Source organism: Chrysemys picta, chromosome 1, assembly GCF_011386835.1.
Source record: "Chrysemys picta bellii isolate R12L10 chromosome 1, ASM1138683v2, whole genome shotgun sequence".
Lineage (NCBI taxonomy): Eukaryota > Metazoa > Chordata > Testudines > Emydidae > Chrysemys > Chrysemys picta.
Genome location: NC_088791.1, coordinates 99,112,778 through 99,133,689, shown reverse-complemented (window position 1 = coordinate 99,133,689; position 20,912 = coordinate 99,112,778). Strand labels below are relative to the sequence as shown.

Here is a 20,912-nt window from a genome sequence, read left to right as displayed (position 1 = left end):
TACCGTGATATGAAAAATACATGAGTTTGATCATCTTAATCATATATATAATGGGGGGGGTGTTTAAGGGGGTGCATCAGTCTCTTAGTTTGAGTTATGCTCTCAGTGAAATATTTTGTGTATTTAAAGTTAAAAAAAAAACTAATGTGGATGCACATATTGTTTGCATGGTGTCTTGACAGATTTTACAGTATAAGTTTTGAAAATGATTCCTTTTAGTGAGAGCAAGTTCATCTCAGGTACTATGAATGTATATTTCTATGCAGTATGTAGAAATGAAATAGATCTACAAGGTAAATCACACAGAAAATACAAATCTTATTTTTGATACTTTAATTGAAATGGCATAAAACTTTCTTGTGAAACTATACTTACACCCAGATATTTGTGAGTATCATTAAGAAAAAACAGTTGCCTCAGTGGGCTAGAAAAAATGTAGATTTCTGTAAGGTTTTGTAGATTACTTACCCCCAAATTGCTAGTCAGAAAACTAGCTTGGGAAGCAAATGTCCTGCACTGCAAGCATTGTAGAAGATGGGTACTGACAGTCTTATGAGAAAATTGTAATAAAAATACTGGGTTTTCAATATACTGCATGCATCAAGGTAGATTCCTGTTTTCTAAGTTTCCCTTACCTTTCAGCACTGGCACTGAGGAGCTGCATCAAAGCTGTTACAGCCTCATGTGTAACTGATGCATGAATCCATTTCCTTTAGATTCATTCTACAATATTAGAATTTAATTCTATTTTATACCAACCCAAATGGATTTTGACAAGTCAGATCAAATAAAGATGTCCCAGATCCACCTTACCTTAAGGAGTCTGAAAATTTGGAGGACTCTCCAGACCCTGTTCTTACTTCTTGAGGAAAAGCTAGACTATTTGCCAAGATACAAGCTCCCTAGGCTTCGTAGATAGGAAGGGTAGCCTTCCTTCCTACAATCTGTGTTAGAAATTGATAACTCCAGAGTAATCCAAGAGTTCTTGAAGCCTGTCAGGATCTGATGCTGTCTGTCCAAGAGATCTTGAACCAGGAGAAAATTGGTGGTGACGCATGCTCATACAACCTTAGCTGTCAAGAACTCTGAGAGATCTCCAGTTTCCTCTCCTGCCACCATTATGAATTGTCTGGAGTGCTGCTATTGCTAAAGCATATCTAGTTCAAATTCTTATTTGGCTATGTAAAGTCCTTAATCCACAGTAGAGATGAGCTACTTGAGCAGCCATCACTCCCCCTAGGTCCCTTTAAAACTTCTGTGGTTGGCCAGGTTGCCCTTGTTTTTCATCCTGTGGTTTTATATGGGTAAGACCAGGAGTAGCAAGACCTTATTTCAGCAACAAGGGGTGAAATCCTGGATCCATTGAAGTTCATGGCAAAACTCCCATTCCCTTCAGGGTAGCATGGATTTTTACCCTTTGTCTATGGGACTTCTTGAGCATTGAAGTCCTACTGTAACTATTAGCCTGGTGTATTCAGGTCTCTCATGACTGCTTTGTTTTCACCTTTTACCACCATTTTTATTGATTTGGTCCTTTTGGCAGTGTGGCCCTTTAATATTTTTAATGTGCTCAGATACATGGTGACTTATGACCAAATGGCTAGTAAGCAACATGATTCTGTGGCTTTTGACATCTGTTTCAAATGTTGTGATGTAAAAGTGTTTTGGAAGAAAGCCTAGGAATTTCCTGATTCTTTATACTTGTTGGAATTTAAAAACTTACTCAACAAAGAACTGTGGACTTCAAGCATTGGGTGAGGGAAGCTTTTAGTATGCATGACAGAAAAGCAAATGTGTCCGTTACTGAGACTTAAATTCACCTGGGGCTTGAACTGTAATAAGGCTGAATTGTGGGATTCAAAGGATCTTGTTACCTACTAGAGGCTTCTGACTCCTGTGCTGCATCTTTCCAGTCAGCCGAATGCCTTTTGAAAAGATTCCAAAGCACTTCACCAGCCAGACTTTACTTGTCTTGTTGGCGGGCCTAATGGCAGGAGGAAAAACACAAGCCCTGTGCTTTCAGTACTAGATATGTGGTTCCTCACCATTGTTTGGGCCTACAAAATCAGATTTTGAAAATATTTTTGATACTCTTACCCTCTCCCAGAATACATGTTAGAGCTTAAGAAGCTGGAAGAATTTTCTCAGGAAATTCTCAGATGGTCAGGAGAGTACTAGAATCCATACTGCCAAAGTGAGAAGAGAAGGAAGAATCAGTCCTAGAACCCATGACTAGTTCTCTCCCCTCCATCTACTTTCCATGAGGAGAATAGCCAGTGGATGTACAAAATTGCACATTCCCTCCCCCTGCCAGGTCTCCCTGGAGACTGAGGTGTGCAAGGAAGCCATACTGTTACTTGTCTGCATGCAAAGGTTGCAAACCTCTTGCACAAATACCTAGAAGTCTGCCCAGCCCCAGCTTGGCAAAACCACACTGGTTTCCTTGAGTTCAAGGTGTCTCAAGCTACATAGTGCCGCAAATACATTTTTCTAAAATGCCAGAGGAGAAAGCACTATCTGTTGAGTTTGTGTCTGGTGCAAATAATCACTGTGGTTTGCGTGCCTCACTTATGCAAATAGTTCCCCTTTCTCTATTGAGAGAGACAAGATTCTTCAAAACTAGGGTTTCTGGTATCTTGTTTAAACTTTGCTCATCTTTATAATATCTGGCTTATTGTTCATACCCTGCAACTAGCATGTTGCTTTTCTAGCTGCTTCTGTAGCAGCCTTTATTGGGATTGTTGACTCTCTGTACAAAGCCCTTCTCTTTTGTCCTAAAGAGAGAGTGAGGAACAGGCAGAATGTTGGAGGAAATAAAGCATTTCCCCACTGAGAGTAACTAAATTCTGCTCTTTAGGTTATGGCTGTCTTTGGGGACAACAAACAAGTTTCAAGGGATTCCCTTTCAAATCTGAGGTAAATTAGGGTCCGGCATCCACACCATTTAAATGAAATCATGAAAATTAAAAATAAGGGCTTTATAATAGAAAATCAAAATGTTATCTTTGACCTTACAGCCTTTGCCATAATCCAAATATAATAAATGAGGTGATAAAATGTCAGGATTAAATAAATCTTTGCTAATACTTTTTGATTGGCTTTAATCAATAATTAATCATCTTTAGATGAGGCTGTGGCTTGTGGAGTAGATATAATTGGATTAGCTGTGGAGAGGCCTTTGGAGCTTTGAAGAGATTAAAATGGCTGTCAATCCTGTAATTAAACTGCTACAAACAAAAGCAATAGTAAAAAAATAGTAAAAAAAAAAAAAAAAAAAAGCTGACTGTTTCAAAATAAATCAACAAGTACTTAAGCACCACTAGAGGTTGTGTAGGCAGAATGTTCTCCTAAATGATTTATTTCACTGAATGAGATGAATATGTATCAAATCATCTATTTTAATTGTGTGTGTTGCCCAGAATGGCAGGTGAAACTTTGGCAACCATTTCTTCTTAAAGAAATCACAGAAGAAAAGCTAGTGTATGTATTTAAAACAGTGAACCTGCTCCTTGTCCTGAGTCTGTTGGGCATTGACTTTTCCTGTATCTTTTAATTGGCTTAATAGGTTGGTCTACATGAATGAAGTCTTTATGTGTCCTCCCCACCCCCATTTTGGATTTGTTTTGTTCCCCTTTCTTGTTCAAAATGGAGAACTTCGTTAAAAAATTATTGTAAAGACTATTAAAAACATAGTTTGTGTGTATATTTCTATATATAATAAAACAGTGGATTGATGCATGTGTGCATATGCTAACTAAGACTTTTAAAAAAATCTTACAGGGATGAGGTTATAAAACCAATGGGAGTTCGACCGGATGGCACGATGACTCCTTTGGAAGAGACAATCTGCCAGTACCAAACCAATGAGCAAGACAGTTCAGATTCAGACTAAAGCATCACCTGCTTCACTGTCAATATCTCCTTTAATCAGCATCTTCCTTCAGAGCCGCGACATCTTTTATCTACACATTCTACCCTCTCATTAGCCAGCATCACTTTAAGTCTTATTATTGGGATATTTGAATGATGGATCTTGTGGTGTAATCTCTGCATTTTTATTAATCCATTTATATAGGAACAAATGATCAGTTTATTAATTGTAAAGCAAATTGTATTTCAGTGAGATGAAAATAAAAGATTGCAATGCAAAAAAAGTAAATATTTATTAAAACTTGCTAGATTCTTCTCTCCCATTTCAATAGGTTTTTTCCCTTTTTTGTTTTTGTTTATGGTGTCTTACCCCAACCCCTTCCTAAAATACAATTTCAGCTAAAGAAGCAGAATGACTTAATTGCCCTAGGAATAAAGGATGTTCAATGTGACATGACTGACCTAGTCAAGCCATAAGTTTGCTTACACAATTGCTCAATGATTCTACCACCGCTTTAGAAAAAAAACATGTTAACCATCAAATTTTATCTCACCATTCATTACCATGGTTAACCAGTCTGTTTCAAAATTTAACCTCTGTGTCAGTCAGCTACTGATTACTGCTAAATCTATTTTTATTTTCTTTTTTTAAATAAGCTGTATTTGGTTGTTCCCTGAATCAGGGCCACAGAAGTAAACCCCAGCAAGCCTATACTGCTAATGGCCTTGATCAGGAGCATCGAGTTGTATGAGAGCACAGGAGCCTGGTTCCACCAAAGTCCGGGGACGGGTCTCTCCCCTGGCCCCGACTGCTGCCCCCGCGTGCCTCCCCCGGATCGTCCCCTGCCTGCCGCCCCCGGGGCAATTTAAAAGGGCCCGGGGCCCCCACCACCACCACCAGCAGCACAACAGGACTAAGGCACTTCCTGCCCGCCTGCCCCGAGTGCCAACTCTGCCAACTGCAGCCAATGGGAGCTGTGGGGGCGGAGCCTGTGGGCAGTTGCGCATGGAGACTGGTCTGGCCCCCAGCCTAGGAGCTGCTGCCAGAGGGGGGGGGGATCACTTTTGGGAGCCGCCTGAGGTAAGCGCTGCACCCCTCATCCTCTCCTGCACCCCAACCCCCTGCACCCGCCCAGAGCCCGCAGCCAAATACCCTCTGAGAGCCTGCCCCGTGCACTCCCTCCTGCATCCCAACCCAGAGCCCACACCCAAATGCCCTCTCAGAGCCGGCCCCCTGCCCTAGCCTATTCCCCAACTCCCAGAGCCTGCACCCCGCACTCCCTCTCCCAGCTCGGAGCCTGCACCCTAACTCCCTCCCAGAGCCTCTTCCCGCACCCCTACCCCAACCCAGAGCCCACAGCCAAACTCCCTCCCTCACCCAAACTCTCTCACAGAGCCTTAGGCGGGGGCAGGACTTCGACCTGTTCTGGGCACCATCAAAAATTACACAAAGCTGCTGCCCCTGGCCTTGATTCAGGAAAATATCCCTATTCAGAACAGTGCTTAAGCATGTTCTAAGTTGTTGCCAGGGATGGACTTCAGTGCATATTTAATCAGATGCTACTTGTTGAAAATTAACAGATGTGTAAATTGAGGGGAAGTCAAGTCAAGAAAGGAGAAGGGGTTGTTTTTTTTGGCGGGGGAGGGTTTTTTAATTGAAATTGGTGGAGTTGTGGGATAAGGCTTGTTATACTTAACTAATGCTTCTTTAATCTTTAAATTTTCATTTTTTAAGGGTCCAGAATTGTAAAGTTTTAGGAGAGCTGCATTACGGCTGTTGCCTTTTTGCCTACCTGGTCTTTCTACCTGTGTCTTTTGGTATCAATATGTGAATTACAATCCCTGCTACCTGCCCTAGTCAAGTCTGTTTCTGTGTTTTGTTCAAGTGTTCGTCTCTCTCACTCTTTCAGGGGGAGGCTGGCAGAACTCCTCCAGCAACAACTACTCCAAGCATGGTTTTTCTCAAGGAAGCCAGCACCCCTCTAGCCTTTTGTTTCCCTCAGTTTAACATTGGTCGTGTACATTGCTTCTGGACAGACTGTAACGTCCATAAGACTAAGTGTGCACACTTCTGTCCACATGGCTCCCTAACCTGAGTGATTTTGTGTAGCAGGGGAAATGGAACTTGATTTCATAGAGATGTGTTACTAAGGCCTGGTCCCCACTAACCCCCCACTTTGGACTAAGGTACGCAAATTCAGCTACGTTAATAACGTAGCTGAATTCGAAGTACCTTAGTCCGAACTTACCGCGGGTCCAGACGCGGCAGGGAGGCTCCCCTGTCGAGGCCGCGTACTCCTCTCACCGAGCTGGAGTACCGGTGTCGACGGAGAGCACTTCCGGGATCGATTTATCGCGTCTAAACCAGACGCGATAAATCGATCCCAGAACACCGATTGCCTGCCGCCGGACCCGGCGGTAAGTGTAGACGTACCCCCAGAGGTGTTTCCCTAGCATCCCTTATACTTCCTAAAGGACTGAAACGAAAAGCCCACTGATGCGGTCTTAGAAGGTGTGAGTTTCACTCACTTCAGGGAGAGGTTAGCCAGGAGCCTGCCCTTTTACTTTAAAGAGCACCAGGGATATCAAAATTAATATTATAGAATTTTTGAAGCTGAGACCACTACAAATGTGTTATGCTAATCCATGCGATTCTAGATTGCCTGATCAATCTGGCTACAACTTCATACTGCATTGAAACAAGTGGAGTTCAAGCCACCTTGCAGAAGTGAAGCCAGCCACAGCTCCTGCCCTGAGTTGGAGGAAGAAGGCAACTGGCCAAAGCAACCACATTTCTAATGCACCAATAATATCTAGGTGCCACATACAAAAGTAAGAATGGCCCCATTTCTGCCACTACAGGACCCTACTCCTCCATCTTGTGCAAGTTTCCCAAATGAGCTTGGTTTTGGTAGTTGCCTTCTTCCAGATTTGTGTTTTTTCTCCAATAATGGGAGTCTGACTGTGGAAGAGTCTACCTGTGGGCAGTGCTTGCTCGACACAAATTGTCATCAGCCCTCCGTAGACAATAAGATTAATGGTGTAGAAGATGACAACTAGAGAATTCACAAATTCTCTCCCTCAGGAGCAACAGCTCATGAGCTTCATTAATGAGGATTTGAAGGTCTCTTGGTATCCGCTCTGCATGCTCTTTCCTACAGAGGCAGGAGCCGTTGTCTCAAGAGTAGATTCCCATAAAACATACAGTGACTAGGATTTTGGACACCGATCAAATGTTGTAGCAAGACCTCCTGCAAAGTGGAAGGGATCAACACAAGGTAATTTTGACTAAAGAGAAAGATCACACTTTGCTCCCTGAGTGTATTCTACCAACTCTAAAATGATCTTTCCCAGAAGGCCAGAGGGAGGAACATAAATTATATTGGCTCAAGGGACCTCAATATAGAAAGCACAACACTGGGCTTCTGCCAGTCTGAATAACACAACCATTTGTTTTCCTGTTTAAAGGTTTATTTTGCAAAATAAGAGTATATATTCTTCAGACACCCACTGGACATTGCTTAAAGTGACAGGCAGGAATGAAGACTCAGTACCTGAATCTGGCTGATGTTCCAGCTCTGAAGTAATTCATCTGAATTCACTCCTCCTTAGTAGATTGCAATATGGTCGTGTTAAGAGTATGGAGTAACTTTCTACTAGGGCAATGTCTCAAAACCTCACTCCATTATTCGGTTAACTTTACACAGCAAGATTATGGGGAGTGGGGGTGAAGGTTCCTGTAGACCTGGCACCTCCTCCTCGAAAAAAACCAAGGCTCTTCTCCCTCCCCACATGCCCTCTCTCCTTTCTTTGAGATGGCTCTTCGTCCTACCTCACCATTTCATCCCTCTGCATCATGGATCCAAAACACTGCCTGCAGGCTACCTGCAATCTACACTGTGTATCAATCTGGTTCCCCTGACAGCTTCAGATTCTGTGGAATTTAAGCTTTTTTGGGGAAAAGTAGTATGTAGCCTTTTAAATTTGAAAGAAAACCTGCACCTGCTGGGATGCAGTGCTGTCTTCCTCAGTCTGCAGAAGCTGGTAAGAAACAGCACCACAGAGCCTGCAGCAGGAAGAGGATCTGCTCCTCTCTCTCCCTAAGGAAGACCTGAGGTAAGGAGGAGATCGGAGTCTAGGTCAGAGAAGGATGGTTGTGAATAACTGGTGGGCTCTAAGTTTAAGCCCCCTTAAATTTCAAGCAACTGCACTGCTCAAGCCAACTGCTCACAAAGAAGGAAAAAGGCCCACAGGCACTAGCCCACGTCGAACCCAACACTGAGATGGGCAAAGACACGGGGGAGGTGAGGAATAAAATAGGCATTACAGTGGCCCTAAAGAGGCAATAGCTAATTTTATTAAGGGCCTGAGTGAGGCTAGCACCCCCATTTCTCCTTGACCAATGGATTTACAGTTGCTCAGCACTTCAGGGCATAATATTGGTTATTGTGGCCATTCATAGTCTAACTTCAGTTATCCTAAACTCCCATTGATATGTCTGCTGTGCGCCGCAAATGCGTATAGGGCCCTTCATGACTTCATAGCTCTGCCCCATGGGCTCTAATTAAAATTAAATTCAGCCATGTCTCCCTAATGAGTTTGACATTCCTCCCCTTGCTCCCCGGTGCTGCACCTCTCTCAGCTGCTGCATGCTACATTTTGGTGTGACTCACAGAATATTGTTAAATGAGCCTGGAGGCTATGCTTCCCTTTTTGAGTTAATTTGTATGACAATAGCTCCTACAGGTCCCAATTGGGATTAGGGCCCCATTGTGCTAGGCGCTGTATGTACGCGTGTGCACACACACACTAAAAACACAATCCCTGTCTTGAAGAGCTTATAGTCTAAGGGTGAACTCAAGTGAGGCTTTCCTAAGTTTAAGAAAAAATGTATCTGGTGTCAATGAAAACCAGACATTTAGCAGTAGCTTCAGTCATTTTTTAAGGACAGATCTTCTCATGAACCCCTGCACGCCCCTGTGCTGAGCCCAGCCTACAGCAGTTGAATATATGAGAAAATATTAGGACAATGTTAAGGAATCAAGATGAAAATACACTTGATTCAGCGGAGTGGTGCAGCTGCTTGGTTGTTCTCTCTCTTGGTGTAGGAATGCACAAGTAGCTATCGGTAATCTCATGTGGGAATGTAAGCAGTATTGTAGTTGTGTTGGTCCCAGCATTCTAGAGAGAGAAGGTGGGTGAGGTAATATCTTTTACTGCAGAGTCATGACTGAGGAGAGCTGTAAAACACATGTTAAGGTAACTATAGCATGTGCTAGTAGATCAGGATTATTTTAGCATATTTTATGGTCCCATGGCCTAGTGTTTGCTTCTGCTAAAAGTCTTGAGGCAGCCATTGGACATTATTCAAACCATCAGCCTGCTTCTGAATTTAATAAGCTTTAGTTCTACTGTATGTAATTGTATTGGATAATAATGATGGGCTCAGTCAGTCCACCCATCCAATGGAAGTTGCTGGATCTGTCACTTTGATATTGGGCAAAACTTTCAAAAGCACCTAAGTACCATTTTAAAAAGTGACTTAGGAGCTCAGATGTCACTGAAAATCAAGGGACTTAAGAATCCAAGTCATTTCTGAAAATGTTACCCATTGTCCTTTGTGACGGGTCAAGGCCAGATGCCTATAGGAAAGAAGTGAGAAACAGGTATGTTAGCCTCAGGCTAAACAAATCCCTGTTACCATGGTAACCAAATGGCAGTTGCTCCAGGTTAATCAAGACACCTGGGGCCAATTAAGTTCCTTCCAGAAAGCAGTGGAGACAGCTAGCTTGATTGGGACACCTGAAGCCAATCAGGGGCTGGCTGAAACTGGTTAAAAACCTCCCAGTTAGTCAGGTGGGTGCATATGTCAGGAGCTGTGGGAGGAAGTTGCGCTGTTGGAGAGACTGAGCAGTACACACCATATCAGACACAAGGAAGGAGGCCCTGAGGTAAGGGTGAAGTGGAGCTTGAGGAAGTGGGGGCTGCTGTGGGGAAGTAGCCCAGGGAATTGTACGTGTCCTGTTTCTAAAAGGTCAGCTACCATAGCTGATACTATTAGGTTCCCTGGGCTGGAGCCCGGAGTAGAGGGTGGGCCCAGGCTCCCCCTTTTGCCCCCCCTGATTAATCACTGAGACTGTGAGACAACAGAGACTGTGCAAGGGAGGATAGTTTCTTCTCACCTCCCTCGCTGGCTTATGATGAAAATGGCTCAGTAGGCTGTGACCCTTGCCTCTAGAGAGAGAATGTCTACATGGAGGGTCACAGTGAGCCTCTGAGGCTAGCAAAATCCACCAGGAAACACGGGACTCACGGAGACAAGGGCAGAGATTTGTCACAACTGGTGTCAGGGTGGGATCATCGTTCACAGCATGGCGGAAGAAGGAGGTTTAAAAAAAACAAAAGTGCACTGGGTTTTGGATTTTGTTTTGTTTGTTTGCTTTGTACCACAATGGAGGAGGTGGTAAGAGCTCTGGTACAAGCCACGGCAGCCCAGCAGGAGGCCACCCGGGTTCAGGCAATGGCGCAACAGGAGTCTATGTGGCTACAGCAGGAAACTAATCAATTATTGATGAGCCAGGTGACTCAAGATCATGCCCTCTTGTGAGAGTTTGTGGACCAGCTGAAGATCCTCACCACCCAGGCCCAGGGGTCCGACAGGACACGAACCCTGAAGGCCACTGGTTGTTTGCCAAAGATAACATCAGAAGATGACGTAGAGGCATATCTCCTCTCATTCAAGAGGACTGCTCAGCATGAGGCGTGGCCCCAGGAGCAGTGGGCCAGCATTCTCGCCTCTTTTTTGTGCGGAGAGGCCCAGAAGGCCTACTTTGACTTGCCTGCCATGGATGCCACTGACTATACCTGGCTGAAGGCAGAGATCCTAGCACGATCAGGGGTGATGGCAGCAGTATGGGCCCAGAGGTTCAATGAATGGAAATACCAGGGGAACAAACCTCTGAGGTCCCAGCTATTCGATCTCCTACACCTCACACGGAAGTGGTTACAGCCTGAGGTGTGCAGCCCAGAGGAGATTTTGGAGACCCTGGTCATGGACCATTACATGCGAGGACTGCCACCAGATCTTCGCAAATGGATAGGCCAGAATGATCCGTTCACCTATGACGAGATGATCATGCTGGTAGAAAGATGCATAACAGCCAGGGAATTGACCTAACTACCCAAGGAAGGCCCCTTTTGAAGCAAGCACTCGACCCCAACCCTGAAAGGTTGGGCAGCCAAATACCTGGGAAGTCCTAAGTGGAAGAAAGGGGGGCTGAAAACCAGCGGGGACCCTTGAAGGAAGGGATTGGCCTGAGTGGGGGGCAACCCTGGGACTATACCCCCTAACCTCTGTGATAGGGGAATGATTAGAAGCAATTATAGATGTTATGCGTGTGGGGAGTGGGGACACATAGCAGCACAGTGACCTAGCACCGAGGAGCCTAGGCATTGTAACTTGGGGGATTGGGAGGTCCCGTGCTCCCTTATCCAACTGGCGGGCGTCCCATCAGTCCTGCATAACTACACCAGGCCAGTGAAGATAAATGGAGCAGAGACACAGTGCTTGTAGACTCTGGGAGTGCTCTCACCCTTATATTGGGTAAGCTGGTAAAAAGTAGCCAGCTGCTATAAGCCAAACACATAGCAGTGATGTGCGTGCATGGGGCCATGAGCCATTACTCCACCATTCCGGTGGAGATAGAGGTTCAGGGAAACCCCATTGAGGTGACAGTGGGCGTAATTCTTAAACTCCCATATCCTGTAGTCATTGGGAGGGACTATCCAGGGTTGATCATTTACTCCCCCCGGAGAGGCTGGAGGAGGAGGGGACCCTGAGGGCAGCGACTCGTCGCCGGGGGAATGTCAACCCCTGATGTTCCCTGAGATTTCTCAGGATCTGTTCTCAGCCCCCCTAAAAGACCCGGAAGACAAAAAAAAGAGAGGAAGGCTGCAAAAGCTTTGGGAACCCGGATCCTGACCCAGGGTCAGAAGACTGCCCTAGTAGGCAGAGGCAGATGGACACAAGCAGCCATTAAAGAAACTACCACCACGGAAGGTGAGCCGGAGGCTGGTCCCAGCCGTGATGGCGGCGAGCCGTTGGAAGAAGCAGAAGCTGGCCCCTGGGAGCTTGGGCAGGTTAGTCCCAGGAGAGAGACTTTCGGGCGGGACCAGGCAGAGGACCCTAGATATGATAATGCCAGGAAAGAGGTGGCCAAGATAGATGGGATACCTATAGATGGGAAGGTCCAGGACCTTACTATATAGTGAAGAAAGATCTCCTGTACCGTGTGGTGCAAATGCAGGGGCAAGAGTTGCAACAACTTCTGGTGCCATGAAAACATCAAAAAGCCATATTTAGCCTATGCAACCCGATACCCAGAAGCCGTCCCCCTACGCAACCTGGCTTCCAAGACAATAGCTAAGGAGCTAGTACAGATCTTTGCCCGGGTTGGACTACCCAAGGAGATATTGACTGATCAAGGGACGTCTTTTGTGTCCAAGTTGATGAAAGATCTCTGTTTGTTGCTCCACGTACAAGCCCTACGGACCTCTGTATACCACCCGCAAACAGATGGCCTAGTGGAAAGGTTCAATAGGACCCTCAAGGCCATGATCAGGAAAGTGGTGAGCCAGGATGGGAAAGATTGGGATACCCTATTGCCTTACCTCATGTTCGCCATCTGGGAGGTTCCTCAAGCCTCCACAGGTTACTTCCGTTGGAACTACTATACAGGTCCCACCCCTGGGGCATATTGGATATAGCCAGAGAAGCCTGGGAAGAGGAGCCAAATCCCGGAAGGAACATAGTCAAGCATGTACTGCAGATGAGGTATTGGATAGCCCGAGTTACGCCCATTGTACGGGAACACTTGGAGAAAGCACAGGAGACCCAATGAACCCATTATAACCACCAAGCAAAGCTTCAACGGTTCGAACCAGGGGATCGAGTGATGGTCCTGGTGTCCACGGCAGAAAGTAAACTGTTGGCTTAGTGGCAGGGACTCTACGAAGTGATCAAAGCCATGGGAGAGGTGAACTATAAGGTGCGGCAGCCAGGCCGCAGGAAACTGGAGCAAATTTACCACATCAATCTTCTAAAACCTTGGCACGATCGAGAGGCATGCTTAGTCACCCAGGAGACCTTTCCCCAGGAGGATAATTTACACGAGCAAGTGAGGATATCACCCGACTTGACGCCAATCCAAAAGATCGAGGCAGCTGACCTGATTAATCGCAACTGAGATGAGCGGAGGGTCACAGTGAGCCTCTGAGGCTAGTGAAATCCGCCAGGAAATGCGGGACCCACAGAGACAAGGACAGAGATTTGTCACAACTTATAGTGAATGGAACATAGACAATAAGGGGTGATTTCCCTATTGGCAATCCTGTGACGCTGGATTCTTAGTGGTACTTTGCCATCATCTAAGTATCTTCTCCACTGTGACCTAGGATACCTTGCATATTCCCTCTGTAAAACCTGCTCTCTGTATTACTAATTTTCCCCATGATTCCTCTGGGACAGAAGAGAAGTTGTTTCACTGATTTCTGTCAGCTAACATGAAGAACATCTTGTGGTTTCTGATTATTTGGCTGATAAGCTGATGAAACCAGAGAATCATCACTGTTAGTTTACACACACACAGCTCTTGCTCCAATTGTTGCTGTACCTGGGCATTGTGGCATCAGTTCTTGGTACCGCTCCCAAAAGCAGGTGCTGATTAGACCTGAACGGTTCTTTGGATTAAGTCCTATGGATTCCCCAGGCCCTGCCACTGTCTTGGGTTCCACTGATATTTTATATTTATACATATATATGTGTGTGTGTATATACACACACACACACACACACACACACACTCGGCTCCCTGACTACTTAGCTCGTCAGCTATTCTTTCAGACATGCTTCCCTCGGAGGCTCCATATAGTTTTCAGTTTGACAAATGAACATGGATAGCTACCTCTTCCTTATATTTTCTACCCAATTTGCCTAACATCTGGCTCTGACCTGCAGAAAGCACCTCCTTTGTGCAGAGTTGGGCAGGACAGCTAGGGAGACTCCTGTGACCTAACTTTACTGTTCGGGAGCTCTGAAGTCTGCCTCCTGTCTATTGATTATGCATTTTTGGAAATGCATCCAGCACACTCAGTTGTGCAGGACACAACCCTAAAGGGCCAGTAACCTGTTGCATGAACAAAAAGCTATTTTTCATTCAAAAATAACCTTTAGATTTCTAAAACAAATTTTCATGGGAAATTGTTGACACGATCTAATCATTCTCATTTTTTGTATGAAAATCTCATGCTTTATTCTGCTGGGAGGGTTTAAAAATTTTAATTGAAAGCATTTTGGCAAATATTTTTAAACAGTTGTTAATGTCAAATTTTAACTGAAAACCAGGTTTTTGGCAAGGGAAAGTTTTGAAAAGATGCTTTTGGAGGAGGGGTGACTTGCTAAAAAAATTCACAAAACCCTTCAAAAAGATGAAAAAGGGTTAGTTTAGAATATTTTGACTTTTTTAAAGAATAGACTTTTTTTTTTTTAATCCGATTTTATTTGCATTAAGAAATGACTTCCTTCTGGACTGTCAATGCATTTAATTTTAAATCTCCTTAAAATGTGAGTCCCTTTCCCTGGAACAGTCTAAAAAAGTGGTGAATGGGCAGTATTATCTGGGTTTTCTTCCTTGATATCATTCTTTTGAAAGAAGCTTTGGCTTATCTAGGTGAAGTAGTTGTCAGAGAGAGCTTCAAGGTAGGGAATGTTACAATCCAGCAAGCTAACATATTAGTCCATTGCCAGGCATCCTATTCAGAAAAAGAAAAGTAAACTCCAAGTATACAGGAATTCAAGAGCTTCCAAAGGAGCATTCCACTACATTCGCCTTAGTCTTATTAACACAAAACAGCTAATAAAATCCGGCACTTTAATAAGGTTGGGTGTAAAAAGACTGTTCCACTGTTCAAATAATTGAAAACCAGACTTTTTAGATCTTTGATGAGCAACAAGTTAAACAGTTAGCTGGCCAGGAAAGAGGGGGGGTTTTTTTGTTCTTTTTTTTTTCTGATCCATGTAAAATGCTAATTAAAAGGAGTACAAAGGCACAGCAGCTCTGAGGAAGAAGTATAAGCACAGTGTAATCTGGCAAATGAAAATCATTGGTTGTGTTAAGATCTCAATTACCTGGTGTATTCAGCGCTGTTAGAAAGGTATCACCAAATGCTAGGAAACATTATGCTAGTTTAACTGAAAGCATCTATACAATAAGACAAAACTAATCAATCTTTCCTATGTTGTTTTGTGCAGCCTTTACTACTCCTGAAGTCAGATATCTCCCCGGAATGCAGCTTCTGGCTTCAGGGACCATGCAACGTTGAGCTCAGCAATCTCTGACCTGTCAATTTGTCTTGAGTGCTGGGTCCTTTGACTTCTGCTAAATGTCCACTGATCCTGAGCTATGTGAGTGCCATTTAAAAAGTAATGTATCCATAGGTCATTCCATGTTAGGCAAAGCTTATGGGGGTGGCAGAGGGGTACAGGAAGATGCTTTTAAACCCCATTGTGCTTCCTGAAGCCAGCTGGAGACCAGTCTGGACCCTGGCATAATGTAATGCAACCTCAAGGCTGCTTTAAGTTGTACCTGGCTGCCAGTTGTACCTGTCAATTGCCAACAGCCCCCAGAAGCTATGCAGGCACATCTCCTTTCCCCTGCCCTTTACAAGACCAGAGCAGGTATGGGGGAAGAGAAGGCCTGTTGGCTGGAAGGACAGAGGGCTGAGTAGTGGGAAAGGTTGGACTAGCTTGATCAGCAGCCAAATGTTTAACCTTTTGTGAGGTTCCTCCAACACCAGATGGTTTGTTTTATTCTGGTAAGGTTCGCTTACTCTGTGCTTTTCAGTAGCAGTTGGCTCTTTTGATGCTGGTGTTTTGTATGCTTATTATTTCATTTTCTGTGTAGTCACTGTGTACAGTTTCTAAGAATTGATACTGCTTTGGGTACAGCGTGTCTGCCCATAATTCTGGCATAAAATCACCACCTCCTCAACTGGCTTCCTTCTTGAGACCCCTCCACCCCCCTGCACTGGGAGGAAGGACCGGAAGAGGAGCTCTCAGTGGCAGGACCAGTTGGAGGGTCAAAGAAAAGTCTACTATGGGCTATGCTTCCGAGGAGGTGCCCACATAGGCTGCCCGGGACTGTGGCAGCAGTCAGAGCACCTGCCTCTCTAGCTGCATAACTGCACAATAAGAAGACTGCATGGACTGGAGTCTCCAACTGAACAGCCACAGCTTACAGTTCCTCCAGGATTCATTCACAGTTCACTGGTGCCCAGTGATGCAGAGTGAGAGCAGCTACTGTAGTTTGGTCACTTCATGTTCCTAGTCAATAAAAAGAGCTGGCTTCTGCTACCTGCCAGCCTCTTGCATCTGCTGATGTTTTGGTGTCTTAGCTCAGCTTTCCATGCTAACTGGAACATGGGGTGAAGGACATGCAAGAGGTTTTCATGCTGCTCCTGGAGGCAGACCCAGCATGCATAAGCTCCTGGCTGGTTCTGTCCTCACTTGGCCTGTGTGTAATGAGTGAGAATATACAGTGGACACTTACCATCTCCATAAACTCATAGACTTTAAGGTCAGAAGGGACCATTATGATCTTCTAGTCTGACCTCCTGCACAATGCAGGCCACAGAATCTCACCCACCCACTCCTGTAACAAACCCCTGACCTATGTCTGAGCTATTGAAATCCTCCATTTATGGTTTAAAGACTTCAAGGTGCAGAGAATCCTCCAGCAAGCGACCTGTGCCCTACGCTGCAGAGGAAGGCGAAAAACTGCCCTGGAGGAAAATTCCTTCCCGATCCCAAATATGGCGATCAGCTAAACCCTGAGCATGTGGGCAAGACTCACCAGCCAGACACCCAGGAAAGAATTCTCCAAATGTATTATTTCACATTCTAAGCACAAAGAATACTGTAAATCATACAGAAAAGGTGAATTCTGTGGTGCTCTAAGTTCATTTTGTAGTAGCACCCCCTGTATATAATATATTGTAAGTGTGTGTGATTGGCTTTACAAAGCAAGATATCTGCCATGATACTGGCAGGTGATGATTTCGGTGGACAATATGGCAGCAGCCTGAATTCCAAGCCAGAAGTGGATCTCACAACTTGATGTGCAGAAAAACTGGGTGCTTAATTTCACTAGAAGTGACATTTCAAGGAGACACAAACTTATTAAGATGACACAGTTAAATAAATAAATAACTAATTAGATAAATAAATCAATTGGTTCAATTGGAATATGTTGTAAATAAAAAGCTCCATATGGTATTTATCTTATTCCAAGCCAAATTGTGGCTTTAATCTGCTCTGGACAAGGGCTGTGCCTCATGCAGGCCAGTTTATTCCCATCTCTCTTTTTTTTCTCCGGGGTATTAAAAATCTTCTTCTAGTGCTAAGGAATAGCAGATGATTAATTCCACCCTGATGGCCAGTTTTCAGGAGATGAAGCCAAGGTCCTGAACGTGGGTTAACGTATGGGAGCACAGAGGGATTGCATCTCCTCCTTCTCTCCCTGGATTAAGAAAGCAACACTCCCACCTCCTCCTCCCGTGGTGCTGGCCTTCCTCCATCTCGTTTCAGTGTATGACTGGCCTCGTTCACCTGCTTGACAGGGGTAGTGGGCGCTGTGGAGGGGTTTCTCCTAATGCACCTGCTCCAAGAAAGCCATACAGGAGAATGGAGAGTGTGTGTGTGTACACACTTCAGAAGACCACATTGCAGGAGGACTTTACTACCCAGTGAATGAGGCAGGGATGTGGGGATCACATCCTTCACTATGTCATTTCCTGAGTCGAGTGCTACATTTTGCAACCCTGCCATCCTTGAATGTAGTGTTTTAATATAATGTGGACCAGCTCGCTATGAGCTACCTTTGACATACAGAACTTTTTTTTTTTTTAAACAAAGGAAAGCTAATATCAGAATATGGCATTGCCTACCAATATTTAGCACCAGCGAGTCTGATGAAAAGGATAAAGGAGCTGTTATGAAGTTGCAGATTTAATTCATCATGGAAAGGTTTGCTGTCCCTGCTCTAACCTGAGTAACTGGCAGCAGCTCCAAGACATTTTCTGTGAGTGAAATAAATGCAATGGCACCTCGCTAGTAAGCACCAAGAAAATATGATCCTGTTATGACTCCTCTTAGCCTTGGGAAAGGAGTGCTAATAGTCGTTTAATTGCTGCTGCTGTTAAAAAGCCATTCTTCCTGTAGTATATAAATTTATATGGTGTTACCAAATAGGGATTTATAACTGAATGAGATTTACACTAGGATTGTAAGGTATTTGGGGCAGGACACCCTCTCTATGATATGTTTGTACAATGCCTAACACAATGGGGTCGTGGCCTCTAGGTATTACCACAATACCAACAATAATTGTGTTTAACTACTTTCTCCAGGATTTTATCTATAATTGTTTAATTAGATCTTTTCAAGAAGTTCTGCCTTTGGAAGGCTGTATGGACGACTGAGCCTACCAAATGGTCATATCACATTGCTAAGGTTGACGCATGCTTTTAAATTTAAAAAGCAAAAGCAAACCTCGGGGAAAGAATTGTGAATAGGAGGCTACAGCTAACATAAGGGAAAAAATGAGTGCAAACTTTCTTCTGATGTTCTCCTAAATGATGAGCAAGTTGATGTCAGAATCCATTGTTAATTACAAGCTTTTTTTCCTCCTGCCTGATGCCCAGTGATTACAGTTTAAAATGAAAATGATTGGATTAGACATACTTCAGCACATCCATAAATCCCATTTTACCTTTAAAGTGCAGATTAGATGCTAACCACAGACAGTAGGTCACTGGAAATACTGAAAAGGCTGCCCCCTCTCCCTCTTCTCGCCCCCTACCCCATTCTGCACTCTTTGACAAAAACTGTATTGCAGTAACTTAAAAATATATAAACAAAATCCATAGCATATGCAGAGATTTGAGAGACCTACTTTGAACCTAATATGCTAGGAAAGACTTCACACTGATTTTATTTCTTAAAATTCATCTTGTCGGGTAAATTCCCAGAGCCATATTACATCTCAGTTCCAAAGGTATTTGGGGAAAAAGAATTCTTTATTATTTTGAAAACAGAAGACTGGCTATTTTCCCCTCTTTATTTCTTAATGTCCAAACATTCATAACACTCTGTTTGGGGAGGAAAAATTCCCATCCAAGTTGTAAAACACACTTATAAGTAAATGGAAATACATGAACAGAGCTGTACTGAAAACAAAACCTCCAGGAACAAGATCTTAGTTTGCATGCTTCTCACTGTTGTATTTTGTCCAATTTGCATATTTTAAAGACAAGCCTTTAAAAAAAAAATTCTGATATCAGCCTGAACTATTCTCAAGCTTTGAACTTTTCCATCCTTTCTCCTGATTATGGCCAAGTGACCCATATTTAAAAAGCATTTACAATAAAATTATAGCACTTTCTTTTGTGCTGCTAGCTTTCCCAGTGAAAAGCCGAAATGTTTTAAAATTGTCACTTTTTGACAGAGGTAATGGCTGTAATATATTTAGTCTCTTCCCCCTTGTTGTGTTTAGAATGGCTATGCTAATAAAGGGCACAGCTGTCGATACTTTATGGCCTGCTGGGGGGAAAAAGGGGAAGGAAGGCAAAAAACAGATTGACTGTGTGTCAACAAATGCAGCTGGGAAAGAAAAAAAGGAGCCCCTTGAAGGCCTCTGCAACTTAAAGTCCAAGATAAATGATGTTCCTATGTTTAAAAAAAAAAATGGAGGTTGGAATTCAATAAGGGGAGGCTGAAAAGAGAACTGCTTAAAACTAAAAGCCTTTCTCTGCTTCTAGACAGCCTACAAGAGAAATGAGCAAAACTGACCACAGAAGAGGGTGAGCAGCCAAGAGAGAAAACAAAAAACCTATCCTGGAAAATATATTGCATCAATGAATGATCTGAAGTGCATTATCACTGGCAGGCGGAGAGAATACAGTTTAATGGAGACGCGATGGCAAACTTTTACACACTGTTGCGGTTTGGGGATAGGCTTGTATATGGGGAATAGGGGGTGTCAGAAGGCACTATAATTATTCATAACAAATAAATGAAAATTAGCCATTTGGAATAAAATATGCACGTGGTGCCTATTAAAGCTACTGATGGTGAGCAGGGCCTGGCTGCATTCAAGGTTTACTTTCTGAGCACTGTTTTGCTGTGTGTTTTGCCCTCACACGACCCACTTCTTATGGTTTTCACCCTTGGGTCTGAAGTCAGCAGGTGATCATGTATTTGATGCAGTGGGTTACAGGGGGTAGGACATCCTCCTCCTTGCAATCTGATTCTGCCTCTCTTCTCTCCCTCCCCGCCCTCCGCCCCACTCCCATCCTCTCACTCAAACCTACCTTCAGAAAAAAAGTTTTTTATTTTTAATGTTGAGTCCAGATGTAGAACTTTTCCCCTTCCTTTTAAATAGGACCCCTGGATGCATGTGTTCTTAATGAAGGTGGTGTTTTTACCTGTTGTTGTTTGTAATTTGTCAAAATTAGTATTAATACTATTAACATTATCATAGAGCAATCTGAAAGGCAAGAAACAGATTCTGGGCCAGATCCCTGGTTGATGTAAATTAGCACAGCTCCATTGACTGGAATGGAGCTATGCTGGCTGATTTACCTCAGGCTTGGGTCTGCTCCTCTTTCTTTCATGGGAAGCTGTCTTGTCATTGGAAAGCAGGCACTTCTCCCCTTACCTTGGCTTTTTTGGTGAGCCTGATGACCGGCTGCAGGAGAAAACTTCATCTTCTAAGTCACCTGTTTTCAGCCACCAACATCCTCCTGTAATTAAATGGGACACAAAGAACGAGCTTGGGAGGGTGCGTTGCTTTCCGGGGCTTTGTTTGACAGTGTGTTAGTGCAAGAAACAGCTGTTATATAATCACTCGCATTTCCTAAATGTAACAATTAAAAATGGTGTATCTCCATTTTAATATATGGTTCAAGGAGATGAGCTATAGAATTAA

General features: G+C 43.9%; 1 protein-coding gene and 1 long non-coding RNA gene across 10 annotated transcripts in view; both read left to right on the top strand.

The window, feature by feature from the left end:
* The window catches only part of RIC8B (RIC8 guanine nucleotide exchange factor B), a 59,199-nt gene extending 55,045 nt beyond the window's left edge, over positions 1 to 4,154 (top strand). For 7 of the 9 annotated variants that reach the window (XM_005300796.5, XM_042843613.2, XM_042843611.2 and 4 more), the window contains one exon: positions 3,781 to 4,154. In XM_005300796.5, coding sequence (XP_005300853.2) covers positions 3,781 to 3,892 — 112 coding nt within the window. In that variant the 3' untranslated portion in view covers positions 3,893 to 4,154. Of the gene's footprint in view, positions 1 to 2,857; positions 2,917 to 3,780 lie in introns of all 9 variants that reach the window. The other 2 variants (XM_042843610.2, XM_065581708.1) reach the window with 1 other exon arrangement.
* A 4,770-nt stretch (positions 4,155 to 8,924) lies between these two features.
* LOC101944922 (uncharacterized) lies at positions 8,925 to 17,200 on the top strand. The gene is made up of 3 exons (XR_010597902.1): positions 8,925 to 9,821; positions 15,179 to 15,331; positions 15,831 to 17,200. It is a non-coding gene; the product is annotated as an uncharacterized LOC101944922 (long non-coding RNA).
* The last annotated feature ends 3,712 nt before the right edge of the window (positions 17,201 to 20,912 follow it).